Source organism: Salmo salar, chromosome 09 (assembly GCF_965601325.2).
Source record: "Salmo salar chromosome 09, fSalSal1, whole genome shotgun sequence".
NCBI classification, from domain to species: Eukaryota; Metazoa; Chordata; class Actinopteri; order Salmoniformes; family Salmonidae; genus Salmo; species Salmo salar.
The window spans coordinates 76279619-76302363 of record NC_138299.1 but is presented as its reverse complement, the minus strand read 5'-3'; the positions used below and the strand labels follow the sequence as shown (position 1 = coordinate 76302363).

The window sequence follows — 22745 nt, the reverse complement described above, 5'->3', positions numbered from 1 at the left end:
CCTGTTGTATGTGACAAATAAAATTTGATTTATATCCATTGCTTTTCTCTATTCTTTTGGATCAACTGATTCAGTGGAAGTGTAGAAAAGAAATGACACATTTGTGAATCATATCCTGTGTGAGACGGTCAGAAAGGTTAGCCACCAGTTTTCACTTCCACTTTCTTTGCAGGGTGCAGTGTGTGATAAACAACCCAGCTAACAATTCTAGAGGGAGAGAACGTTTTTGTAATGTTCTCCTGATATGTGTCCATTTTTTCCTTTAGCTATGGGAACATCCTATGTATGTTAGCAAAAACCTGAGAACTTATTTAGCAGGTTTTGGCATTAGACTTAAGAGAACATTCCCTTTCAAGGACAGTCTCGTTAAAAAGAAGTGTTCGTACTACTTCCTGTTCAAAGTGCTCTGAACAAATTGTCAAACAGAACATGGTTACCATGTTTTCAGAATATCCAATATTAATGTTCTAGACACGTGTCATGGGAACGTTGCAAGTACATGCCTAACCAATGATGTTTAAAACAAACGTGGTGGCATAGCAGGAAGATCAGATGAGTTGTGAGTCTTAGGTGAGGACATGTGGAATAATAACTGTATAAATGAACAATATAATCATGTGTCAAATATGTAAGTTAAAAACATTGTATATTAAAAGCACTGTTTGTGTGGATGTCCCTAACCTTGACAACAGACAAAGAGCTGTGAATGGATCAGTGGTTCACCAATCAGGGCCTTGATAGGATCTGAAACGGTAAAATAAATATATATTTGGCGACGTCCTAAAAGCTTATTTAGGGATGTCCCCTGGAACAAGCTGGGAACTTGACAAAATCCTCTAGGGGACCATGATAAAACGTCCTTGCAACATTCCCATGAAACGTGTCAAGAACATCATATTCTGAGAACATAGCAACCATGTTCTGTGTATGTTTGGTGTGATGTTGATGGAATATTCTAACCTTCAGAAAACTGGACACTGGAATATTCTTGCAATGTTCTAATGAAACGTGCCTACAACGTTAATATAGAATATTCTGAGAAGATGGTAACCACGTTCTGGGTAAGTTGTGTTGGACATTAAGGGAATGGTCTCTTGGAAACAGTCCTTGCACATCACTGGAACATTCCTATGAAGACGTTAGGTAACGACCTAATGAGACTCTTAAGGGAATGTTCTCTAAAGTTGTGGGATCATTTGTTGTTTGCCTAATGTGAGACACTTCTCACTCTCTGTGCTGCAGGTACTTCAGTCTCTTCTCTTAGCATCATTTCAACTGTAAACCTGTGAAAACATTTGATTCAATTAAAAAAATCTAACATGCACAACTCTAAACAGAAATGTATAGATGCATCTCTAGGTGCTGTAACTCTGGTTGAATTTTTTTCTGTCAGACGGACAAATTTCAGCCACAAAGCCTTGGTCAGCAAATGCACTAATTGTGCAACATTCAAACTATTCTTTAGGTGATTTCCATTAGCATTTATACTATGCTCTATCATATCACACTCAAGAAAGGAACCTTTTGGAATCAGTCCCTGGGTAAATGTTGACTGGAGAAGCAAACAGGTAAAAATGGGATTGTTTAGAGAGGTTGATGCATTCAAATCAGACACAATGTACACACACACACACACACACACACACATAGACATGCCCTCAGAGGCACACTCCTAAAAGTTGAGAGCTTCCGGGAAGTGGCCTCAGAAGAACACACTTGCTCGTGACAGGCGACTGACAGTAGCTATTCAGAAGTGAATGGTGTGTGAAGGCAGCCAAACCTCCCCAGCGTAAATCTCTCTGCACCACCATGATCAACATGTACCAGACCAACCTGCCTCCACCACCGATCCCCCCCCGGCTAGGCTCCGTCAAGTCAGCACCAGGACCGGGCCACAACAAACCTCTCCTTGGGTTCCTCATTGGTATGATAGTGCTCCAAATGCTGCTACTACTGGGGGGATTCGCCTACCTGTACCACAAGGAAAACAAGGTAATAAGTCACCTTTCTAGGTATGGTTATACATTTATTTGTTTCTTAGTGCCACGTTCAAAACCATCATAGATCATGGATACAACTCTATTTTTGGTTACACTAATTGGATAAGTCCATCCGTGAATGCTCTACAGACTCTCAGTAGCATTTTAACTAACTGTCTATGAACACTAGTCCTTATCCTAACCTTTATTCTCAACGTAACCCTAACCTTAGCCAGCAGTTGCTTATCAACAGATAGTATGACCACCTGTAGAACATCTCTAGACGAACTATCCGGACTACCCAAATAAAGTGTGACCCGTTTAATATTTTTTTTGTTGTTGCTGAAATCTATCCTGAACTCTACTAGAGAGTGAGATATTGTTTGAATATGACTGCCGTCGGTGATATGTGACATAGTATAGTGTATTTTCAAAGAGCAGTGTGGTTTTTACAGAGTAAGAGCGTCTTTTCAACATCTAAAGTATTTCAGTTTCAACCTAGGCCTTCTATTCTTCAAGCACAGGAAACACAACCTCCGTTATAAAACAATTAAAATAGGTTCATGAGAACATTTTCCATGACCAGAATAAACATCCAACAGAAACATTTAGAAACAGCGCATACAAAACAACTGCTTAGTCCTAACATGCTTCATGAGCTTGTCCTGATGTGAACTTGAAAGACATGTGTGAGCCTCCTTAATCAGTGCTGATATTAAATATAGTGCTAACATTAATTCCTGCTTTGTTTTGTCTCAGTATGACAAGGACTTTGAACACAAGTACCTGGATGACATGATCGTCCTGAGGAGACTTGGGGAGTGTGAGAAAGACAGTCAGTCAGTGCTGGACTGTGAGAAGCTTGTGGAGAAATACAAAAACATAATGGAAAAGGTAGGCTATGGTTTCTGAGACTCAAATTAAGATAGAGGGTTCAGGAGTACATTTGGAGAAGAAGAAATATGCAGTATTAACAGATAATTAAGCAATGCTATGCTCTCTCTCTCTCCTCTCAAGGTCTCACAAGTTGAAGGAAAAGGTATGTTCAAATATTTAATTACATCAGTGAGCTCCAAAAGTATTGGGACAGTGACACTGTTGTTGTTGTTTTGGCTCTGTACTCCAGCACTTTGGAGTACAGACTCATCTTTAATTTGAGGGTATTTTCATCCATATCGGGTGAACCGTTTATCGATGACAGACCTTTTGTACATAATCCGCCCATTTTAGGGGACCAAGGGTATTGGGACAAATTCTCTTATGTGAATTAAAGTAGTACAATTTGAAGTATTTGGTCCCATATTCATATCACGCAATGATTACATCAAGCTTGTGACTAGACATTTGTAGGATGCATTTGCTGTTTGTTTTGGTTGTGTTTCAGATTACGCTGTGCCCAATCGAAATTCCTGGTAAATAATGTATTGTGTTACTTTTATTGTAAATAAGAATAGAATATGTTTCTAAACACTTCTGCATTAATGTGGATGCTACCATGATTACAGATAATCCTGAATGAATCGCGGATAATGATGAGTGAGAAAGTTAGACACAATTATCATACCCCCCCAAAAAACAATGCTAACCTCCACTGCCATTGTAATTGTGAGAGGTTAGCATGTCTTGGGGGTATGATAGTTGTGCGACTCCACAATGACACAATACATTATTTACCACTCATTATTATTGGGCACAAAATAATCTGAAACACAACCAAAAAACAAACAGCAAATGTATCCAACAAATGTGTCACAATCTTGATGTACTGAATTCATTGCATGCTAGAAATACTTCACTTTTGACTACTTTAATACATAAGTGAATTTGTCCCAATACTTTTGGTCCCCTAAAATGGGTGGAGTATGTACAAAAAGTGCTGTAATTTCTAAACAGTTCACCCGATATGGATGAAAATACCCTCCAATTAAAGCTGACAGTCTGCACTTTAACCTCATAGTCAATGTATCACTTCAAATCCAACGTGCTGGAGTAAAGAGCCAAAACAACAACGTGTGTCACCGTCCAAATACTTTTGGAGCTCTTTATGTGCGTTTCTTTACTTCACCTGCTTTACTTGCCACTCTGTCAGCAGAGAACCTCCTATTCTGAGAGGGTGAAGACTGACTGACTGTCTGTTCTCCGTTTCAGCTGTCAAACTCACTGGGGGTGTGCCCACGTATGGAGCCATGGCACGCATGATAGTCAAGCAACCTGTAGTTGGTGCACTCCCTTCATGTAAGAGATGTTACTTATCACGGACATCCTTGGTTTGTCTTTTTCCTATGGAATTGTAGCCTCAATTCAAGATAAGTTTCAGTATGAGGTACTACATAGAGCCATGACTACATGGAACTCTTAACTAATGCAAGCAGATAAAATCTGATTCAAACAAAAAAAACGACACCTTATGGAACAGCGCCGACAGTGAAGACACACACACGCTAACACATACATCGATTTTGTATTGTAGATATGTTGTAGTAGTGTGTAATAATTTGTTGTGAAGTGTAACGTTTGAACTGTATGTACATGTCCTTAATGTTGCTGGACCCCAGGAAGAGTAGCTGCTGCTTTGGCAGAAGCTAATGGGGATCCATAATAAATGCAAATACTTAAAATATAAATTGTTTGGTTGAACAGCAAATTATCTGGAGTGGAACATAGGCCACTCAGTGCTGAGGAACGTCCAGTACTTCAAGTCCAGTTGGCTGAAGGTTCTGCAGCCTGGAGACTACGACATTTACTCCCAGGTGGCCTTCTCCAAATGGCACCCCAAAGCCCCTCTGGCCAGCCGGGTGAAGCTGAGGAAGGGGGAGACAGGAGAGGAGAAGAACCTGATGACAGCCTACTGCAGCCTGGGGGACCAGAATCGTACAGATGTGTGTACGGCCTTCCAGGGAGGAGTGTTCAGTCTGGAGCCTAAAGACCAGATCTCTGTGTGGGTGACGGACCCCAGCCTGGTCAACTATGAGGAGGGGACTACCACCTTTGGATTATATAAGCTGTAGGCTAGACATTACCTACACTATGGAGAGGATGGACTGTATTACTTTGGATTATTACTGTATTGGAGTGATGGGTGGAATCAAGGCCCTGTGTGCTGTTGGATTTGGTACAGGACTGATAACAGATCTGCTCATGGACTACACCAATTTGAACATCTTTCTAAAAAGGCCACGGTGAAAGGAATCCCTGGAACTGGAATTTATTGCTGTTGATTGGATAACCTGCTCTCCCTGCCCCCACAATGTTAGATATGAATATGGCAACGACTGTGTATTTATTGTGATGGATGGTGTCTGTATAGTTAATAAATTATTATATTTTAATTTAAAAAAATGTGCTTGATTATTTAAATGAAAAATAACCATCTCTCTGTGGTAAGTTTCCAATTGGATTATCGCATACAGTATCGTCTCAGTGCTTGGAACTGATGCAACCCATGAAACCTTTATTTCCACAAGCCCCCCCCCCCCCCCCCCCCCCCGCAGTTGTGGGTTGCTAAGCATAATTATCAAACTAAATGGTTTGTTGTTTGACTCATCACCACAGACAAATGTCATGTACTTCATGCTTATGGTCCCCAACACAACTTATGAAACCAAGTTGAAAAAAAATAATCTCACGCAAACCTTCTGCAGTAAATGTTGCATCCCCTCACAACAAACGATGCAGTAACCTCTAGAATTAGCACCGGAGCGAAAAGATCTGTGCAGCAAAACCAGACAGGTCTAATGAAAATCTGTGCGTTTCATGAGGATGCTGTGACAGCAATATGAGGTCTTCACACAGGGCACTGACTGTAAGCCATTTTGTATAGTGTAGTAACATCTACTCCAGGGGTATTCAAATCTTATCCTACGACAGCGCTTCCCAAACTCGGTCCTGGGGACCCAAAGGGGTGAACATTTTCATTTTGTCTGTAGCATTACACAACCGATTAATAAAAAAAGAATCAAAGCTCGATGAGTTGATTATTTTAATCAGATGTGTAGTGCTAACCAAAACGTGCACCCCTTGGGGTCCCCAGGACCCAGTTTGGGAAACGCTGCCCCACGAGGTCCAGAGTACTGCTGTCTTTCTGTTCTCCCTGATAATGAATTGCACCAACTTGTCCCAGGTCTAAATCAGTCCTGATTTAGAGGGGAAGAATGAAAAGAGCAGTGAAACTAGCTTCCAGGTTTCGATTGGGATTTCTTCAATGACTAAATCGGGTTTATAAAAACAGTACGAACGTATGGCAACAAACTCCACACAGCCCTGCTGTCATATAGACCATTCCACTCCAGAGGTAGAGGAAGTTGTTGAGCAGCATAGAAAGACTAAGTCTACAGAGCAGAAGTGCAGCGTACCCTGTCAGGAGGTGAAGTGGCTTTCACAGGATGTAATCTCTACTCAGTCATTCCATCCCGTCATGGGTCTCTCAACATACACTAGTCACTGTAGCGTGTTCTATGTACCTGTGCAATCACTCAGAAGTGGAAAACAGGTAGAACGCGGTTTACCAATGGACTTTTCCAGCACGAATGAAAAACTGATGAATCACAACGGATCAAAGTTGGATTTTTATTAAAAGAATGACCATACTGAAAACATGAAAGTATGCCGCCACTAGAAAGGAAAAAAAAGCCTTACAATGGAGTTATAATTTTGCATCAAACAACTTTTTCAAATGATACACGTGGAGTGGTCTGCCGACACAAGTCGTCATGAGCAGGATGGAACAGTCTAAGCGCTCGCTTAGGCTATTAGGCATTGAAAACTTTAAGACACTTTATGAAAAAAATAAAATAATGCATTGATAAAAATAATCTCAGCAATAAAACATAAACAAATGATACTGAAGGACATTTGTACAGGTGACAAAACGTGGAGCTGACCTGACAGACCGTGGGACCTGAACACAACAGCTTGTAACAGTATACTCCTATACATCAGGACAACAGAGAACACCGTGGCTAAGAAACAGGGACAAGGCAATAGGCCCATTTTGGTTAAGGGGGTGAAGGAGTCATCACTGCACATTAACAGAGATACGTTTCTTTATACATTCTGGTCTACTGCCAAACTGACTGTCTCAGAGTGACACTAAAGTAAAAACAGTCAAACTGAAGTGGTCACATTGCATTTGGCAGTAGGAACTTCATGAACTCTGCAGTATGAGGTTGACATCAGATTCGACAGTGCATGCACTGCATGTCATCCTGGGAGGAAGTACTGTGATTCAACTGAATATTCCTTCACCTAAAGCCTTGACATAAGGCATCAAAGCCCGGTTCCACATTGAATCGTTACACGACCCTTACCTGTCCCCAAGAACGTCTAAACAGTGCCATCAGTCCCATTGAAATGTGAAACATGACAGAAAACCTGTGCATGTAAATCCCTGCCACTTCCTCTGTACCTCATAACTTAATCCACTGTGAGGCCCTTGATCCCACTACTCATACTTTACACTCGCCATCAACACAATCAAAGTGGGGACATCTCTCCATCTGCATTAACTCATGAGAAAGAAGCATAAGAACGACAGACCAGGGACGGTATTTATAAACCGTCCAAGAAAAGGATCATCTTTGTTCCCTTATAGACCATAATTAGTTAAGAGGGTCCTGATCCTACAACAGCAGTCCTACTCAGACGCTCTGAAAACGGGCGCAGGACACTGATCCTAGAACAGCAGTCCTACTCAGACGCTCTGTGAAAACAGGCGCAGGACACTGATCCTAGAACAGCAGTCCTACTCAGACGCTCTGTGAAAACAGGCGCAGGACACTGATCCTAGAACAGCAGTCCTACTCAGACGCTCTGTGAAAACGGGCGCAGGACACTGATGCAATGAGACTTCCTTGGAATGTAACCCTAACTCACATTGTGGGACACAGTTTACAACGTACAAATAACATTGTTCCTGTGGTACCAAATTCTTAAAATCAAAATGGGTTGTGTTTTGTCTTCCCCAATTGACAATGCCAAATAAATAAGATCACTTGAAAACGTTTTTTCCTTAGGTTATCATTCTGTAGAGGTGGTTTCTGTGGTGCGGGTTGGTTTAAGGCAGAAACCCAGAGACCGCCCCAAGTGGGTTCCCAGTACCATATAACCTACATACAATACACACGTTTCTACATAATGAAATGTTTTCATGGAAAATAAATAAGCAATATATATTCTTTAACTCCCGAATAAAGCAAAGCTATGTATTATTAGTACATGTATTTAATTGTTATATCGTGTCGGTAAGAATGTATAGGCCACACCGTTGTCATCATCTTTACATGTGTCTATTTTATACGCAATACACCATATACGGGTATTCTATTTGTTATACATCTATATCCCTGAAAGCTTTGGCCTATATATTGATCGTCACATCTAATGTGTGACAATATTTTAAAAATACTTTACAGCCATGCTGATTGTAAGAAACACAGTCAAGGACATTATTCGCTAATGTTAACACCAGCTTGGATATGAGCGGTATTGAAATCCACTTACCATGAGCTAGAGGACTGATTGTTAGTCCATGGATAGGACTCACCCATCTGAAATGAAAAGCTAAAGCGTCGAGGACTATGAAATAGCTTGGAGACGCAGAGTCTCACGTCTTGAACGTGCATTCTCAAAATGCCAATGATGTTCACTAAAGCTCGACGCAAGCCTCGCTCTTTCCCGACAAGGCTGCAGGGGGTGTCCTCAACACCAAAATAAAGAAACAGTGCTGTAACAGATGTAGAGTGGGACAGATGAGCCCTAGTTATGGCTGAGGGAGTCGCTCTCCTGCTGAAACAAGTGCATGCAAGAGAACACTCCATTGAACTGAAAGATGGCTTCTCGTTCCCATTAGATGTTCTATTGAAAATGTAGACACAGTAGTCCAGTGGCGATGCAGCTGGTGACACTAGAGCACTAGTTATTTCTCCTTTGTCCAAAATGGTTCCATCAGAGTTGACCAGTGCCAGTAGACGGGAGGCAACCAATCAGAATTTTCGCTTCTGGTTATATCCCCTCCCCCCTCCAAGCGTCAGACCAGAGAGTTGCTGTAACCATTGTCCAGATACATGAATCCAACCCTTCTGTGTTGTAGGGATTGAAGGCAGTCACACACACACACACACACACAAGGTAGGTAGGTAGTTGGGTAGGTAGTTCGGAGTTGTTCAGTGCCCTCCATCCTCCCAGGCACAGTCGTTCTTCTGCTTGGCCAGCTTCCTGACCACTCTCTCCAGCTCCTTACGAGACTTCTGCTCCTCCTCCAGACATTGCTTCATCCACTTATTCTCCTGACAAGACCCATACAAGTTAAATATTACACAGCACAGATGTGCAAACACACCTACAAGTATGAACCCACACAAACCACAATTACCCACTATTTAACAAAAATGGATCGTCAGCCTTTACATTTCTCAGAGTGAACATTAGATGAACAATTCTTGTTTTACCTTCTTTAATTCATGGACCTCATCCTTTAAAGCATATACTGCATCAACCAGACTCCTGCCAGTCCAGAAACAAAAGGTTATCAGCATATTTTAATGTCACATTATGTTCTTTGACAAAGGCTTTGGAATTTGAGTGTTCCAGGCAGTCCAACATAATTTCACAAATATTGACGAGGCAATTTCTTGCTTCTCAATGTTCAAGGCAAAACCACCACTTGCTAATACCTTAACGTTATGTAAAGAAATACATTTCTTAATTTTAACTGGATCAATAAATACCACAGGTTTGAAAAAGCATGTCGTATTAGATGTGTTGAAACGACTACCTAAACAAGACTAACTGCAGATCCATGTGCATACACAGTAGGGCTGGGCGATATGGCCAAGTGATATACATAATACTCTGAGTAAAAGAGAATGTTTTGGGATTTTCACCCTCCAGATATTATTTCCTAGAGGTCTTAATGATGAAATGCCTATGTATGTTATGTTGTAAAATGTGAACATGAATTATGACCCCATTTCAGATTACTCTGACGTTTTTCTGGCGCTGTACCCGATGATTTATGAAAACTTGCTTGGTAGGTCGATGTCCTCATTGTGTTTAATACGTTTAACGTACACACTTGATTTCAAATATTTATGAAATGCACATTGTTACATTTGGTAACACTTATTTGTTCTCTTGACTCCAACCCCATTCGATGCGTGGAACGGATGTGGGTGGAGCTATGTCTACATAATGGTGCATAAAGGCAGTGTGTCCGATACATAAAGCTTATTAAAGAGCGGCGACGCCATCACGAGCGGTGTGCGGGTTTCTTATTTTATTCAACTGTTACCATGCACCTGCAACAAAGACAGCTCAGATGTGCGAGTGCCTTTTGAATTTTGGGCAATCTGGCCAAAATATCATATTTTTCACATTTTTGACGGTATTTTATGTTTTTAATAATAAAAAAGTTATAAAATATACTTTGAGTAGTTCATAATCTTAGGGGGCAACAAATAAGTGATTTCAAATGACGCTTTCTCCATTCTGACGGTATACCGCCCCGCACCTAACACACAGTGTTGTAATGGTTTGATAAAGGTCTATTCTCCTGAGTGATGGCCATCTTACTTTTCCTCTATGCTTGTCTGACCGTTGTTCTTCATCTCCTCCACCATGATCTTGTCTTCCTCCGGCAGCAGGACCTGAGGGACACACACTTTCCTCACCGCTGCAGAAAGACACAATAACACACATGTAAGTCTGAGTCATTGCCATGCCTATCTATGGGCCATTAAAGGTGTGACACACACACACACACACACACACACACACACACACACACACACACACACACACACACACACACACACACACACACACACACACACACACACACACACACACACACACACACACACACACACACACACACACACACACACCTTGGACCTGTTGAAATAAATGATTTGTCTGTATAACACACACACTTACATCTATGACAGGTTGAAAATAATCACTCACACACAGATGCATACAAGTGCGCATGCACACAGACAGACACTCTCTTCGGCTCACCTGTGCTGGCCTGATGCTGGCTGGCCCCTGTGCAGTAGGCCTCGATCACCTTCAGAATCTGGGCATCCTCCTCCAGAGCAGCTGTACCTGTCAATCAAAGGCACACAGGGGAAACTGGGAGTCAGGAGCCTTCTGAACCACAAAGACTGACTTTAAATTCCAACATTCAACTGACACACAGACCTGAAAGACAGGAACAACTGATTTAGCTGCTTCATCTCTATGGTAACTGTCTGTGTGTCTGCTTCAGATGGTCCATTTCCCTCTCATTGTTCCAGTTACTTCAAATTAACTGTCTAGTTTTTCCAGATTTCTATTAAATATGACCTAGAATTAATTACAATATGAGTGAAATAATGAACATTTATTGGAAGGGAAACTAAGTATGTTCAAAAGCAGCTTTTCTGTGTTTGAATGGTACGGGCTACAACAGAATGATGTGGGCGTATACCGTCATAAAAAATATTAAATGGCAAGTAAAAAGCTGATTGGCCAGCTCAGCCAACTTGACATCAAGTTAAATGAGGAAACAGCAAGCATTTTTAAAACAGTCTGTTTGACTTGTATTTATTTGTTTTTAAGTGTTTTTATTTTATTTACACTTTGGCCACAAATATGAGTATAGGATGAGTCAACAACATTACTTGGGTATGAGTTAACGAACTATGAACTTTAAAAAGTGAGATTTTACTGGACAGCTACTAGGAGCTGGTTGTCTCACCTAGCGATGACACAATGTGTGAGGTACCATAAACCACGTGAGACATGCATTTTGAGTTACGTGCAGTGAATTACACTGGAGTGTCAATTCACAGTGAGAGAAATGAGTTCATTGGTTAGGCAGCGACTGTATTTTGCCACGCAGAGTGTGAATCTGTGCTTTCCTTGGTGGCAACACATTTATGGTTTCATTTCCTAGAGTGGAATGATCAAACCTACTTTTCCGTAAGAGCAACTCATCGTCGGAATGTTTTCTTTCTGCTCTGCGTTTTGGGAAGAAATTCTTAATGGGCCCAGAGCTCTTACTGGAGTCCTGTAGGAGTGACAGAGAACTGTTAGGAGGGTACGGTACACAGAGTCATAGCCAACACAGTGACACACACCTTCAAGCCAGGGGGAAAAACATCACGGTAAATGCAAGCCTACAGTAACACACACACACACATTGCCTCCATAGACGAAAACATACACGGTGACAAAGTCTTAGAAGTTCCACAAGCATGGGACAGCAGTAACCAAAGAAACCTGGGTCATGTTCATTAGGGCACGCAACAGGAAAATAAAATTATAATTTCTTATTGGACAATTTAAGTAGCCACTCCCCGTTTCAGTCAGGTTTCTTCAATTTGGTGCCTAATGAACACGACCCTGGTATTATTTTAAACAGTTTACTTTTAGAAACGAAAATTGTCCCCTCCGAGTCATTAACTAACACGTTTTGTTTTTAGCACAACCATGTCACACACTTGGTGCTAACTGTGTGGCCTATGTCATCACATCTGCTATAATGAATCACCTTTACCATTAACGAGATCATGATTCAAATAATGAACAATTTTAAAACCCTCTTATGTAACCCCATCCCATTTTAAAACCTGTAAATTGCCATTTATTCTTTCTTATTTGATCATATGCTAGTCAAGGTGCAACAAGAAGCAGCTTCGTTGGAAAATAAAGCACACACACACATTAATTTATGCACAATGTGTCCCTAACAGACCTATTAAAAAGCGGGACTGACAACGATTCTTTATAAAAGCTGGGGGATGAGTGTTTCTACATCAAATTCTACTTGTATCCGTTAACTAGAAATAGCTTTGTGTTACCTAGAAAACAAAACGTCTGCCAGAGGCTCTTGGTGAGTACGGGGATAAAAGACAAACAAGGCAGCAGAGAACACAGGAAACCAACATCTTACAGCAGAGGAAGAGGCAAACAGAGCAATGACATGCCACTTCAGCACATGGACGCACACATCCACACAGAAGGAGAGCAATAGATCTAGCCTCACCTTCAAGATAGAAGACATCCTCTACAGCAGCCAGTATGGAGATAGAGAGCGAGAGAGAGAGAGCGAGAGAGAGAGAGATATAGATAGAGATGCATGAGAAGAAAAAAAAAAAAGTGGGAGAAATTAGAAGAGGGTGAACGGTGAAAATGTCAGTACCCCCCCTCATCCTGCAGTATGAAGAAAACAGAGTGATGATTCCACAGAGAAAAAGAGAGGGAAAGGGGAGATGCATTCTCCAGAGAGGTAGAGGAGACCCCAGCTAATAGCTGCTTTAACCCTGGGGGCATAGTGGGTAATGCTGCCACTCCAGCTTTAGAATATCGTGAAATCTCACCACAAATGACCTATTTTCAAACTACGTCATTGTACGTAACGTCTTTTTGTCAACGTTTTCATGGTTCTCAGGAATATGCAAAATGATAACCATTTTTAAGAGGACTATTCTGGCAAAATAAACGGTCAGTGACCTAGCTCGACCTCACCGCACACTGACCACTTCCCGACCCTGTGGAGTAGCAGCTGGTGCAGCCCACCACCAGGTCAACCTGACAGCCAGACAAACGCCATTCAAAAGACAAGTCTGTACCGGAATTAATGTAGTTACTTATCACCAACACAACCCCCCCACCTTGTCTATACACAGTTTTTATATAGATTCCGGGACCCTCGTTCGCCTACTCATCTGGTAAGAGCTCTGCCCACACAAACAGCTATATCTGACAGGGGTTTTCCATGGACCCGTTAAACTCATGTTACCGTAAGACAAAGCAGTGCTCTTTACCCCAGGCTCCGAATAAACTTAGTGTGTGCAGGCTTTTGTCCTAACCCAGCACTATATCCTGATTCAAGTAATCAGCTATTCATCAAGAACCTGAATAGCTCCAGACTCTAGAGGGTTAGTGCTGGGCTGGAACAAAACCCTGCACACACTGCAGCTCTCGGGTATCAAGACTGAAGAACAAAGAGATAGATGGATATTCTGTAGGTCTGGGTTGGCCTACCTCCTTGTAGCCCAGTGCAGCGGAGGGCTTGAGGGGTGGGGCGGGGCGCAAGCAGCTCAGGGACCAGGGCTTGGTGGTCTTGGGGGGCTCCAGGGGTCCCCGGTTGGCCTGGCTGGGGGTGCTGAAGCTGGGCAGGTGAGTGGGGGTGCCCACCATACTGACCGGCTTTCAGTCAGAGAGATGGGATGTGTGAGGTTCAACGCAAGTTTAATGCAAGTGCCAGCCATGTGTGAAGTACAGTGGATGTTCAAATGGTTCAGCGCAATGCGAGTTCTGGATACATGCGAAGTGGTGTAGATGTTTTCATACTATGATACTAAGTCTAGAGGGAAATACAGCACAGCCATTTGGTTTAGTGAACATTCTCTACGCAACAGCACTTTCTGCATCTTTTCAAAAAGAAATCATTAACAGTGTGCCGTGTCTTTACCTTGATAATGGTGCCCACGGGGCTGGCTCCTTCGCTGTAGGCATGGAGATGGTCCAGCCACTCCTGCAGCTCCTTGGCGTTACTGCAGAACACTGTGACGCGATCCATTGTGCTTCCTGCAACACACACACACACACACACACACACACACCTTCAGTGGGTTGCACTTTGCAGGGAAGTTTCAGGCTAGGTTACCGAGAGTTAGGGCTGGGTAAAACTGTTAGCAAGACGTTTCGTAAAGCCCACATATAGGCACCTGGCATGAATTATAAACGTCCACCATGACAGCTGGCGAGTCGCGACTGGATGAAAAACTGGATTATGGTGTCATGGTTAAAAAAAAAAAAAACTGTTAGCCAATGCCTGTGTCCTGCGGCAAGTAAATAAGACAACCAGGAGGAGTGGTTCTTCCTGCAGCCCTGGCATGTTAATGATAGCATTGCATAAACGCTATGACGCATCTCACGTAACTCATTGATGTAGCGTCGTTTCCCTTTCCCTCAGCGAATGTCATGAGTTACTGCATCATTAAAACCGAGACGAATCAAGGTTTTTACACAGTTTGTACTGAAGGGATTGGAATGAGGGGTGTCAAGTAAGAAATACTCCATTGATTCGCTAAAAATGAGGCGCAACTGCATTACTGACCATCAACCCACTGACGTGAAGAGTGTAATGGACCAGTGACCTCTGATCTATTCAACAGGACCAGTGTGTTAAGATATAGGCCTTTCACAGGAAACCCAATCCTTGGCACTGATCGCAAAATCACTAGAACTAATCTATTTGATGGAACTGCAGACCACACCAAAACGTATGAGAATGTATGCACCCTCTACTGAAAGTCGCTCTGGATAAGAGCGTCTGCTAAATGACTCGAGGCTCCCTCGCTAACCTAAGGTACCTGTGATCTCAAAGGTGTAGATGCCGTTCTCCGTGTCCTCCGTCTGCCTGGAGACCGTGGAGCCTGTCAGCGGCAGCCTTCCCTGGGGGGGGGGACAGAGAGGGGGGGTTGACACACTTCCCCAGATTGAGTGCAATACTTGGGACGCATTAGGTTACCTGGTATATGAAGCCGCTCATGCGTGGACTAGCAGACAGCAGGACCAGCACACCAGGAAACATCATGAGGTAGCGCTCCTCCTTCTCCTATGGGGAACACGCATGCAGCGTCACAGAATCAAATCACACAACGACACCCACGGATACAGGTGAGTGTCTGGGAACTCGGGCAACGGGACATGAACATCACTGTCACATGTACTGCATTGTTGAGGGAGCTAGCCCATAAGCATTTCGGTGCACCTTTTATCCCTGCTGTGTACGTGACGAATACTTTTGATTTGACATCGAATGTGAATCCCAAAATCACAATATTTCAGCTAAGTTAAAAGGTAAAGAAAACAGGGAATAGGTTTGAAAGATGTTAGATTGACGTCAGGTGGTGCTTCAATCAGACCAAAACACAGCCAGATACTTGTTCCTCTCAGCTTTCAGATCCTCATAGTCGACCCCTACACAGAAACCACACTACGGGGGAGGGGGACTGGCTTTCCACTCTATATATGGCCAGTCTGGGGTTTCTGATTCATAATGAATTTAGATATTTGATTAACATAGACAATGTATGAGAGGGGGTGGCAATCAGCATATAGGACTCATCTATAGGACTACAGAGGGTAGTGCGAACGGCCCAGTACATCACTGGGGCCAATCTTCCTGCCATCCAGGACCTCTATACCCCCCCCTCCCTCCACATCACTGCCACTCTCTGTTGTCATCTATGCACTGTCACTTGAATTAACTCTACCTACATGTACATACTACCTCAACTAACCGGTTGTATTCGGCGCATGTGACTAATACAATTTGATCTCCAGAATGTGTTCGACGGAAACAATCTTATCTGTGCCAAATAATGTGGCAATGGCACGTTCAGTCATTTGGAAATGCTATTCACAGGTGCTGAAATAATACAATTCTGGGGAAATAGTGAACAAACAGGCAACAATTGTATTTCCTGGTCGTCAAGCAGAGAATGTAACTGGTCTACCTCACTTTTCTCGTTATTCGCCTAACCACCGTTCATACTGCTCAAAACATTGTTATATTGAACTTTGACCTTCTCGGGGGTGGTCTGTAGCACTCTCTCTGGGTAGTTGCCCTTACACACAGATCTAGGATAGGCTTACCTTCCCCAGAGCCTAACACTTAATATTGGGGGACACCTGTATCTGTTGCCCTCACCTCATTGGTCCCGTTCTGCATGTGGACCAGGGACATGTAGGCCACGTGACCCAGAGACTTCATGCCGTCTCCCTCCCAGCCTCTCACTGGCTCTGACAGGATCTGTAGTTCCAGGTTCTTACGTTTCCGCAGGTCCTGACACTGGGTCTGAAAGTAGAGGTGTCCATTACTGTATAGTTCATATGAGAAATTGAAACACTTAATGTGTGGTGGATAGATTAACCATAAGATAAAAGCTGTTTTAAGCCTGGTTTAGTAAGCATTTCCACACTATAATGTAAAAATGTCCATGATATGGCAATGCTGCAACAGGTATAAAAGAACTGTGCATCGTGCAAAGGTGAGTTACAGAGAACAGTTTACCGGGACCTGAAGGGGGATTCCCCATCTCTCAAAGATAAAATGACAAATCAACACCAACCAGGTTCACGTAAATAGGGCTGGTGGACCCAAAATATGCTCAAATACACACTTCACACCTCAAGAGACTACTACAGTGTGTGTGAGTCAACGCTTCCCCGCAAACTCTCAGCCACACTGTGGAAACGGCCTCTCAAACTACTGCTCCAATAGAAAACAGTATTTCATACTGCTATTTCAGTCCACAACCCACCATAGGAAAAAGTCTTTCACTGAGGACATATTACACAGGAAGCAAGATCGTTTTTTTTCTTCTTCATTAAAACAACCGAGATGGGTGTATCATCTTGAGAATTTCTCTCACGGAAGACTGTCTTTTATGTGATGCTCCATCTCAGTTTGGAAACATAAGAACTATATACAAGCAACATCTCCAATCTTCTGAGAAGGACAGCCTTCAGTAGTTTCAAATCGCTAAGTGTGCTTTCATCAAGACAGACAGTGATGATTCTTGGTAGTGTGTTAGGTAATATAGACTAGATGATGCTACTGTAGACTAGTGAGTTGATACAGTACTCAGTGCACACGGCTAACCTCTATGGACCATGTCTACCTAAACATTGCATGAGGAACCACAGGGGTTCTGTACCTACCACCAAGCTTTTAAAAGCCACCGTAACCTTCAATATGTCACTATAGTCCGGGTGGGCCTCCTGCAAGATAGTCAACAAATTATAAACATTTAAATCATTTAGATCTTACACAATACCCAATTAAAAACATAAATCAAATCTACATTAAGACGTTTGGGAGGGATAGCAATACATGGTATATCAATGGTATTTGGGCATTGTAGGGAAGTGCTATCTGGAACAGCAGAGGCGAGTTAAATTTCAGTTGCATATGGATCCATAGATGGGCCTATAGAGAGTTAAGCAACTGCCCTCCATGTTGGCTCCAGATGAGGCCTAATGTACCTCCATATGTCTCTCTAGCTCCTGCAGCAGGATGGGATACTTGTCCAGCCTCATGAAGGGTTTACTCAGGCTGGTGGTCAGGGTCAGGATGCCTGGCGTACTAGCCCCCTGGCTCTCCATGAACGTACCCAGCTCCTCACTACAACAGACAGAGACACACACACACAGTTTTACTGCTGGGTGACCATGTAAAGAGACAGAAAATATTCTACCATGGAAAAAAATCTAGATTTGTTGAATGTGTTTGGTAGTGAAAGAAAAAAGCTGAAAAGGATCCCACAGTATGAAAGATGCTAATTAGTTCAGTGTGAAATCAAAAAGTGCCTCACCTGCCTGGAACATAACCACAACTATAGATATCCTGTGTGCAGCTTCCTGTGTGAGTGTGTGTGTGTGTGTGTGTGTGTGTGGGGGGCATGACAGTGTTCTCTTGTCTCTGCAGTGCATGTTTTCACATTAACAATTGCGCAGCAAGAGACCGAGGGGGGGACACCAGTTCCAGAATAGTGTACATGATTAATTGCATTACTAACATAATAATTACACAACCGCTTGATTCATTGCTCTGTTTGCTCGTTACAACTACATTGCGTGTGATGGACAGCGCTGTGATTAACTGTTCACAGAGCCTCAGGGCCCGGCTGATTGTAGTGAGGGGATATGAATGAGGAGGCTACAAACTAAAAAAGGTCACTCACAACGGACGAGAAAGACACCATCGAGAGCATCCTGACTGGTTGCATCACTGCTTGGTATGAGACCTGCTCAGCCTCCGACTGCAAGCCACTACAGAGGGTAGTGCGAACGGCCCAGGACATCACTGGGGCCAATCTTCCTGCCATCCAGGACCTCTATACCAGGCGATGTCAGAGGAAGGCCCTAAAAATCGTCAAAGACTCCAGCCACCCTAGTCATACTGTTCTCTCTGCTACTGCACAGCAAGCGGTACTGGAGCACCAAGTCTAGGTCCAAGAGGCTTCTAAACAGCTTCTACCCCCAAGCCATAAGACTCTTGAACATCGAGTCAAATGGCTACCCAGACTATTCACATTGCACCCCCCCTCCCCACACCACTGCCACTCTCTGATGTCATCTATGCATAGTCACTTTAATTAACTCTACCTACATGTACATACTACCTCAACTAACCGGTGCCCCCGCACATTGACTCTGTACCGGAACACCCCTGTATCTATTGTTATTTGATTTTTTTTACTGCTGCTCTTTAATTACTTGTTACTTTTATCTCTATCCATGTTTTTTGAAACTGCACTGTTGGTTAGGGGCTCGTAAGTAAGCATTTCACTGTAAGGTCTACACCTGTTGTATTCGGCGTATGTAACTAATACAACTTTATTTGAGACACCGCTCTGTTGCACCTCAACATTTGCAGAGAAAGTATGACACTTAGTGGGTCAAATAGAAACTGCAACTACTCTTCTATAGCCTATGGTTATCCACAAAGACATTCCATTTTACTTGCATTACTAAACTGATTGACATTTCACTGCAAATTAACATGTCCATCAAATGCAGATGCATGTCATGCAGAACTGAGATGCCAGTAAGGACTGACCTGTGGTCAGTGAGTACGCAGACAGCCGAGGGGTGACTGGAACAGTATGACTGGTACAGCCTCCTGATCTGACCAATCAGGTTGAGGTAGCAGGCAGCCAATCGCTGCTGGCTCTCTGGAACCCTGCAACACACACAGAGAGAAGTGGGTGTGTTAGTTACTTGGATAACAGTTGGGTTGTTCCTGTATGTTTAGTTTCAGATTCCATTCTACATATTGACCACTAGAGGGAGCATAGTAACCAGAGGCCATACCATCTAGAGCTTCAGGTAACTGCCAAAATAAAGAAAACACCAACAAGTGTCTTAATAAGGCGTTGGGCCACCACGAACCGCCAGAACAGGTTCAATACGCCATGGCATAGATTATTGGCAAAGTGTCTGGAACTCTATTGGAATGATGCGATACCATTCTTTGTTGATGATCAAACGCTGTCTCATGCGCGACTCCAGAATCTCCCATAACTGTTCAATTGGGTTGAGATCTGGTGACGGCCTAGGGCATATGGTTTACATCGTTTTCATGCTCATCAAACCATTCAGACCACTCGTGCCCTGTGGATGGAGGCATTGTCATCCTATTGGGGCATAGCCATGGTAGCCTAAATAATGGCCTGCCCAGCATTTTTAGACATTACCCTAAGCATGATGGGATGCTAATTGCATAATTAACTCAGGGACCACACCTGTGTGGAAGCACTTGCTTTCAATATACTTTGTATTCCTCATTTACTCAAGTGTTTCCATTATTTTGTTAGTTACGAGTACATCACAACAAATACAATTATCCCCAGAATATCTGATAGAAACAGCTGAGTGGGCAGAAAGTGTAGTGACACAGATTAGACATTGGGTGAGGGTAATGTGATTGGACCAATTCAGCTGCCTCAACGAGCAGTGCCCCCACTGTTTCCTCATTACGCTCTCACACAGTTCCTTCTGAAAATATTCGACCCCTTGACTTTTTCCACATTTTGTTACCCTACAGCCTCATTCTAAAATGGATAAAAATCCTCAGCAATCTACACACAATACTCCGTAATGACAAAGCGAAAACAGGTTTTTCAAAATTTTTGCAAATGTAAAAAAAAACGGATCACACTAACGTTCAAAAGTTTGGGGTCACTTAAAAATATCCTTGCTTTTGAAAGAAAAGCACATTTTTTTGTCCATTACAATAACATCAAATTGATCAGAAATACAGTGTAGATATTGTTAATGTTGTAAATGACTATTGTAGCTGGAAACGGCTGATTTTGAACAGAATATCTACATAGGCGTACAGAGGCCCATTATCAGCAACCATCACTCCTGTGTTCCAATGGCACGTTGTGTTAGCTAATCCAAGTTTATCATTTTAAAAGGCTAATTGATCATTAGAAAACACTTTTGCAATTATGTTAGCACAGCTGAAAACTGTTGTGCTAATTAAAGAAGCAATAAAACTGGCCTTCTTTAGACTAGCTGAGTATCTGGAGCATCAGCGTTTGTGGGTTCGATTACAGGCTCAAAGTGGCCAGAAACAAAGACCTTTCTCCTGAAACTCATCAGTCTATTCTTGTTCTGAGAAAAGAAGGCTATTCCATGCGAGAAATTGCCAAGAAACTGAAGATCTCGTACAACACTGTGTACTACTCCCTTCACAGAACAGCGCAAACTGGCTCTAACCAGAATAGGAAGAGAATTTCTAAGTGACCTCAAACCTTTGAACGGTACACACACACACATATTTCCTTTATTATCCGCCAACCCTACCACCCCTCACCCAATTGTAGCAAACTTGTGAACAACAACGCTTAGGCCTGTATTTCCAGCTTTTACATACTATATACATTTTATGGTGCATCCTGTTTCCATTGATCATCCTTGAGATGTTTCTACAACTTGATTAGAATCCACCTGTGGTAAATTCAATTGATTGGACATGATTTGGAAAGGCACACACCTGTCTATGTAAGATCCAACAGTTGACAGTGCATGTCAGAGCAAAAACCAAGCCATGAAGTTGAAGGAATTGTCCGTAGAGCTCCGAGACAGGATTGTGTCGAGGCACAGATCTGGGGAAGGGTACCAAAAAAATGTCTGCAGCATTGAAGGTCCCCAAGAACACAGTGGCAACCATCATTCTTAAATGGAAGAAATTTGGAACCACTAAGACTCTTCGTAGAGCTGGCCGCCCGGGCAAACTGAGGAATTGGGTGAGATGGGCCTTGTTCAGGGAGGTGACCAATAACTCGATGGTCACTCTGACAGAGCACCAGAGTTTCTCTGTGGAGATGGAAGAAACTTCCAGAAGGACAACCATCTCTGCAGCACTCCACTAATCAGTCCTTTATGGTAGAGCGACCAGACGGAAGCCACTCCTCAGTAAAAGGCACATGACAGCCCGCTTAGAGTTTGCCAAAAGGCACCTAAAGTCTCACAGACCATGAGAAACAAGATTCTCTGGTCTCATGAAAATAAGATGGAACTCTTTGGCCTGAATGCCAAACGCCAAGTCTGGAGGAAACCTGGCACCATCCCTACGGTGAAGCATGGTGGTGGCAGCATTATGCCGTTTGGACGTTTTTCAGTGGCAGAGACCGGGACACTAGTCAGGATCGAGGGAAAGATGAACAGAGCAAAGTACAGAGAGACCCTTGATGAAAACCTGCTCCAGAGCGCTCAGGACCTCAGACTGGGGCGACAATTCACCTTCCAATAGGACAACAACCCTAAGCACACAGCCAAGACAATGCAGGAGTGGCTTCGGGACAAGTCTATGAATGTCCTTGAGTGGCCCAGCCAGAGCCCGGAGCTGAACCCGATCGAACATCTCTGGAGAGACCTGAAAATAGCTGAGAAGCGACACGCCCCATCCAACCTGACAGAGCTTGAGAGGATCTGCAGAGAACAATGGAAGAAACTCCCCAAATACAAGTGTGCTAAGCTTATAGCATCATATCCAAGAAGACTCGAGGCTGTATTCGCTGCCAAAGGTACTTCAAAAAAGTACTGAGTAAAGAGTCTGAATACTTATGTAAATGTGATATTTCCTTTAAAAAAAAAAACAGTTTTTATACATTTGCAAAAATGTATAAAAACCAGTTTTTGCTTTGTCATTATGGGGTATTGGGTGTAGATTGATGAGGGGAAAAAAACGATTTAATC

General features: G+C 42.9%; 2 protein-coding genes across 3 annotated transcripts in view; one reads left to right on the top strand and one right to left on the bottom strand.

The window, feature by feature from the left end:
* The first annotated feature begins 1763 nt into the window (after positions 1-1763).
* On the top strand, positions 1764-5310 carry cd40l (CD40 ligand). The gene is made up of 5 exons (NM_001146535.1): positions 1764-1992; positions 2739-2873; positions 2997-3018; positions 4128-4214; positions 4620-5310. The coding sequence occupies exons 1-5, from the start codon at positions 1810-1812 to the stop codon at positions 4985-4987; spliced, it is 795 nt and encodes a 264-aa protein (NP_001140007.1). The 5' UTR covers positions 1764-1809; the 3' UTR covers positions 4988-5310.
* A 1221-nt stretch (positions 5311-6531) lies between these two features.
* LOC106611722 (rho guanine nucleotide exchange factor 6) overlaps positions 6532-22745 on the bottom strand; it is a 30924-nt gene continuing 14710 nt past the window's right edge. Inside the window, exons 9-22 of one of the 2 annotated variants that reach the window (XM_014212226.3) lie at positions 19597-19719; positions 18021-18159; positions 17697-17756; positions 16684-16830; positions 15499-15585; positions 15341-15422; positions 14437-14552; positions 14007-14171; positions 13006-13026; positions 11934-12027; positions 10995-11081; positions 10548-10647; positions 9425-9479; positions 6532-9262 (exon numbers count right to left, since the gene is read on the bottom strand). In XM_014212226.3, the coding sequence (XP_014067701.3) occupies positions 9140-9262; positions 9425-9479; positions 10548-10647; positions 10995-11081; positions 11934-12027; positions 13006-13026; positions 14007-14171; positions 14437-14552; positions 15341-15422; positions 15499-15585; positions 16684-16830; positions 17697-17756; positions 18021-18159; positions 19597-19719 (1399 nt within the window). In that variant the 3' untranslated portion in view covers positions 6532-9139. The remainder of the gene's footprint in view (positions 9263-9424; positions 9480-10547; positions 10648-10994; positions 11082-11933; positions 12028-13005; positions 13027-14006; positions 14172-14436; positions 14553-15340; positions 15423-15498; positions 15586-16683; positions 16831-17696; positions 17757-18020; positions 18160-19596; positions 19720-22745) is intronic. The other variant, XM_014212227.3, reaches the window with a different exon arrangement.

What these genes read in the sequence shown, in the direction of transcription:
- cd40l (NM_001146535.1), top strand. Translation starts at nt 1,810, where the DNA reads ATGATCAACATGTACCAGACCAACCTGCCTCCACCACCGATCCCCCCC. An exon ending in ACAAAAACATAATGGAAAAG is followed by an intron (nt 2,874 to 2,996) that starts GTAGGCTATGGT and finishes TCTCCTCTCAAG; the next exon opens with GTCTCACAAGTTGAAGGAAA. An exon ending in CTCACAAGTTGAAGGAAAAG is followed by an intron (nt 3,019 to 4,127) that starts GTATGTTCAAAT and finishes TCTCCGTTTCAG; the next exon opens with CTGTCAAACTCACTGGGGGT.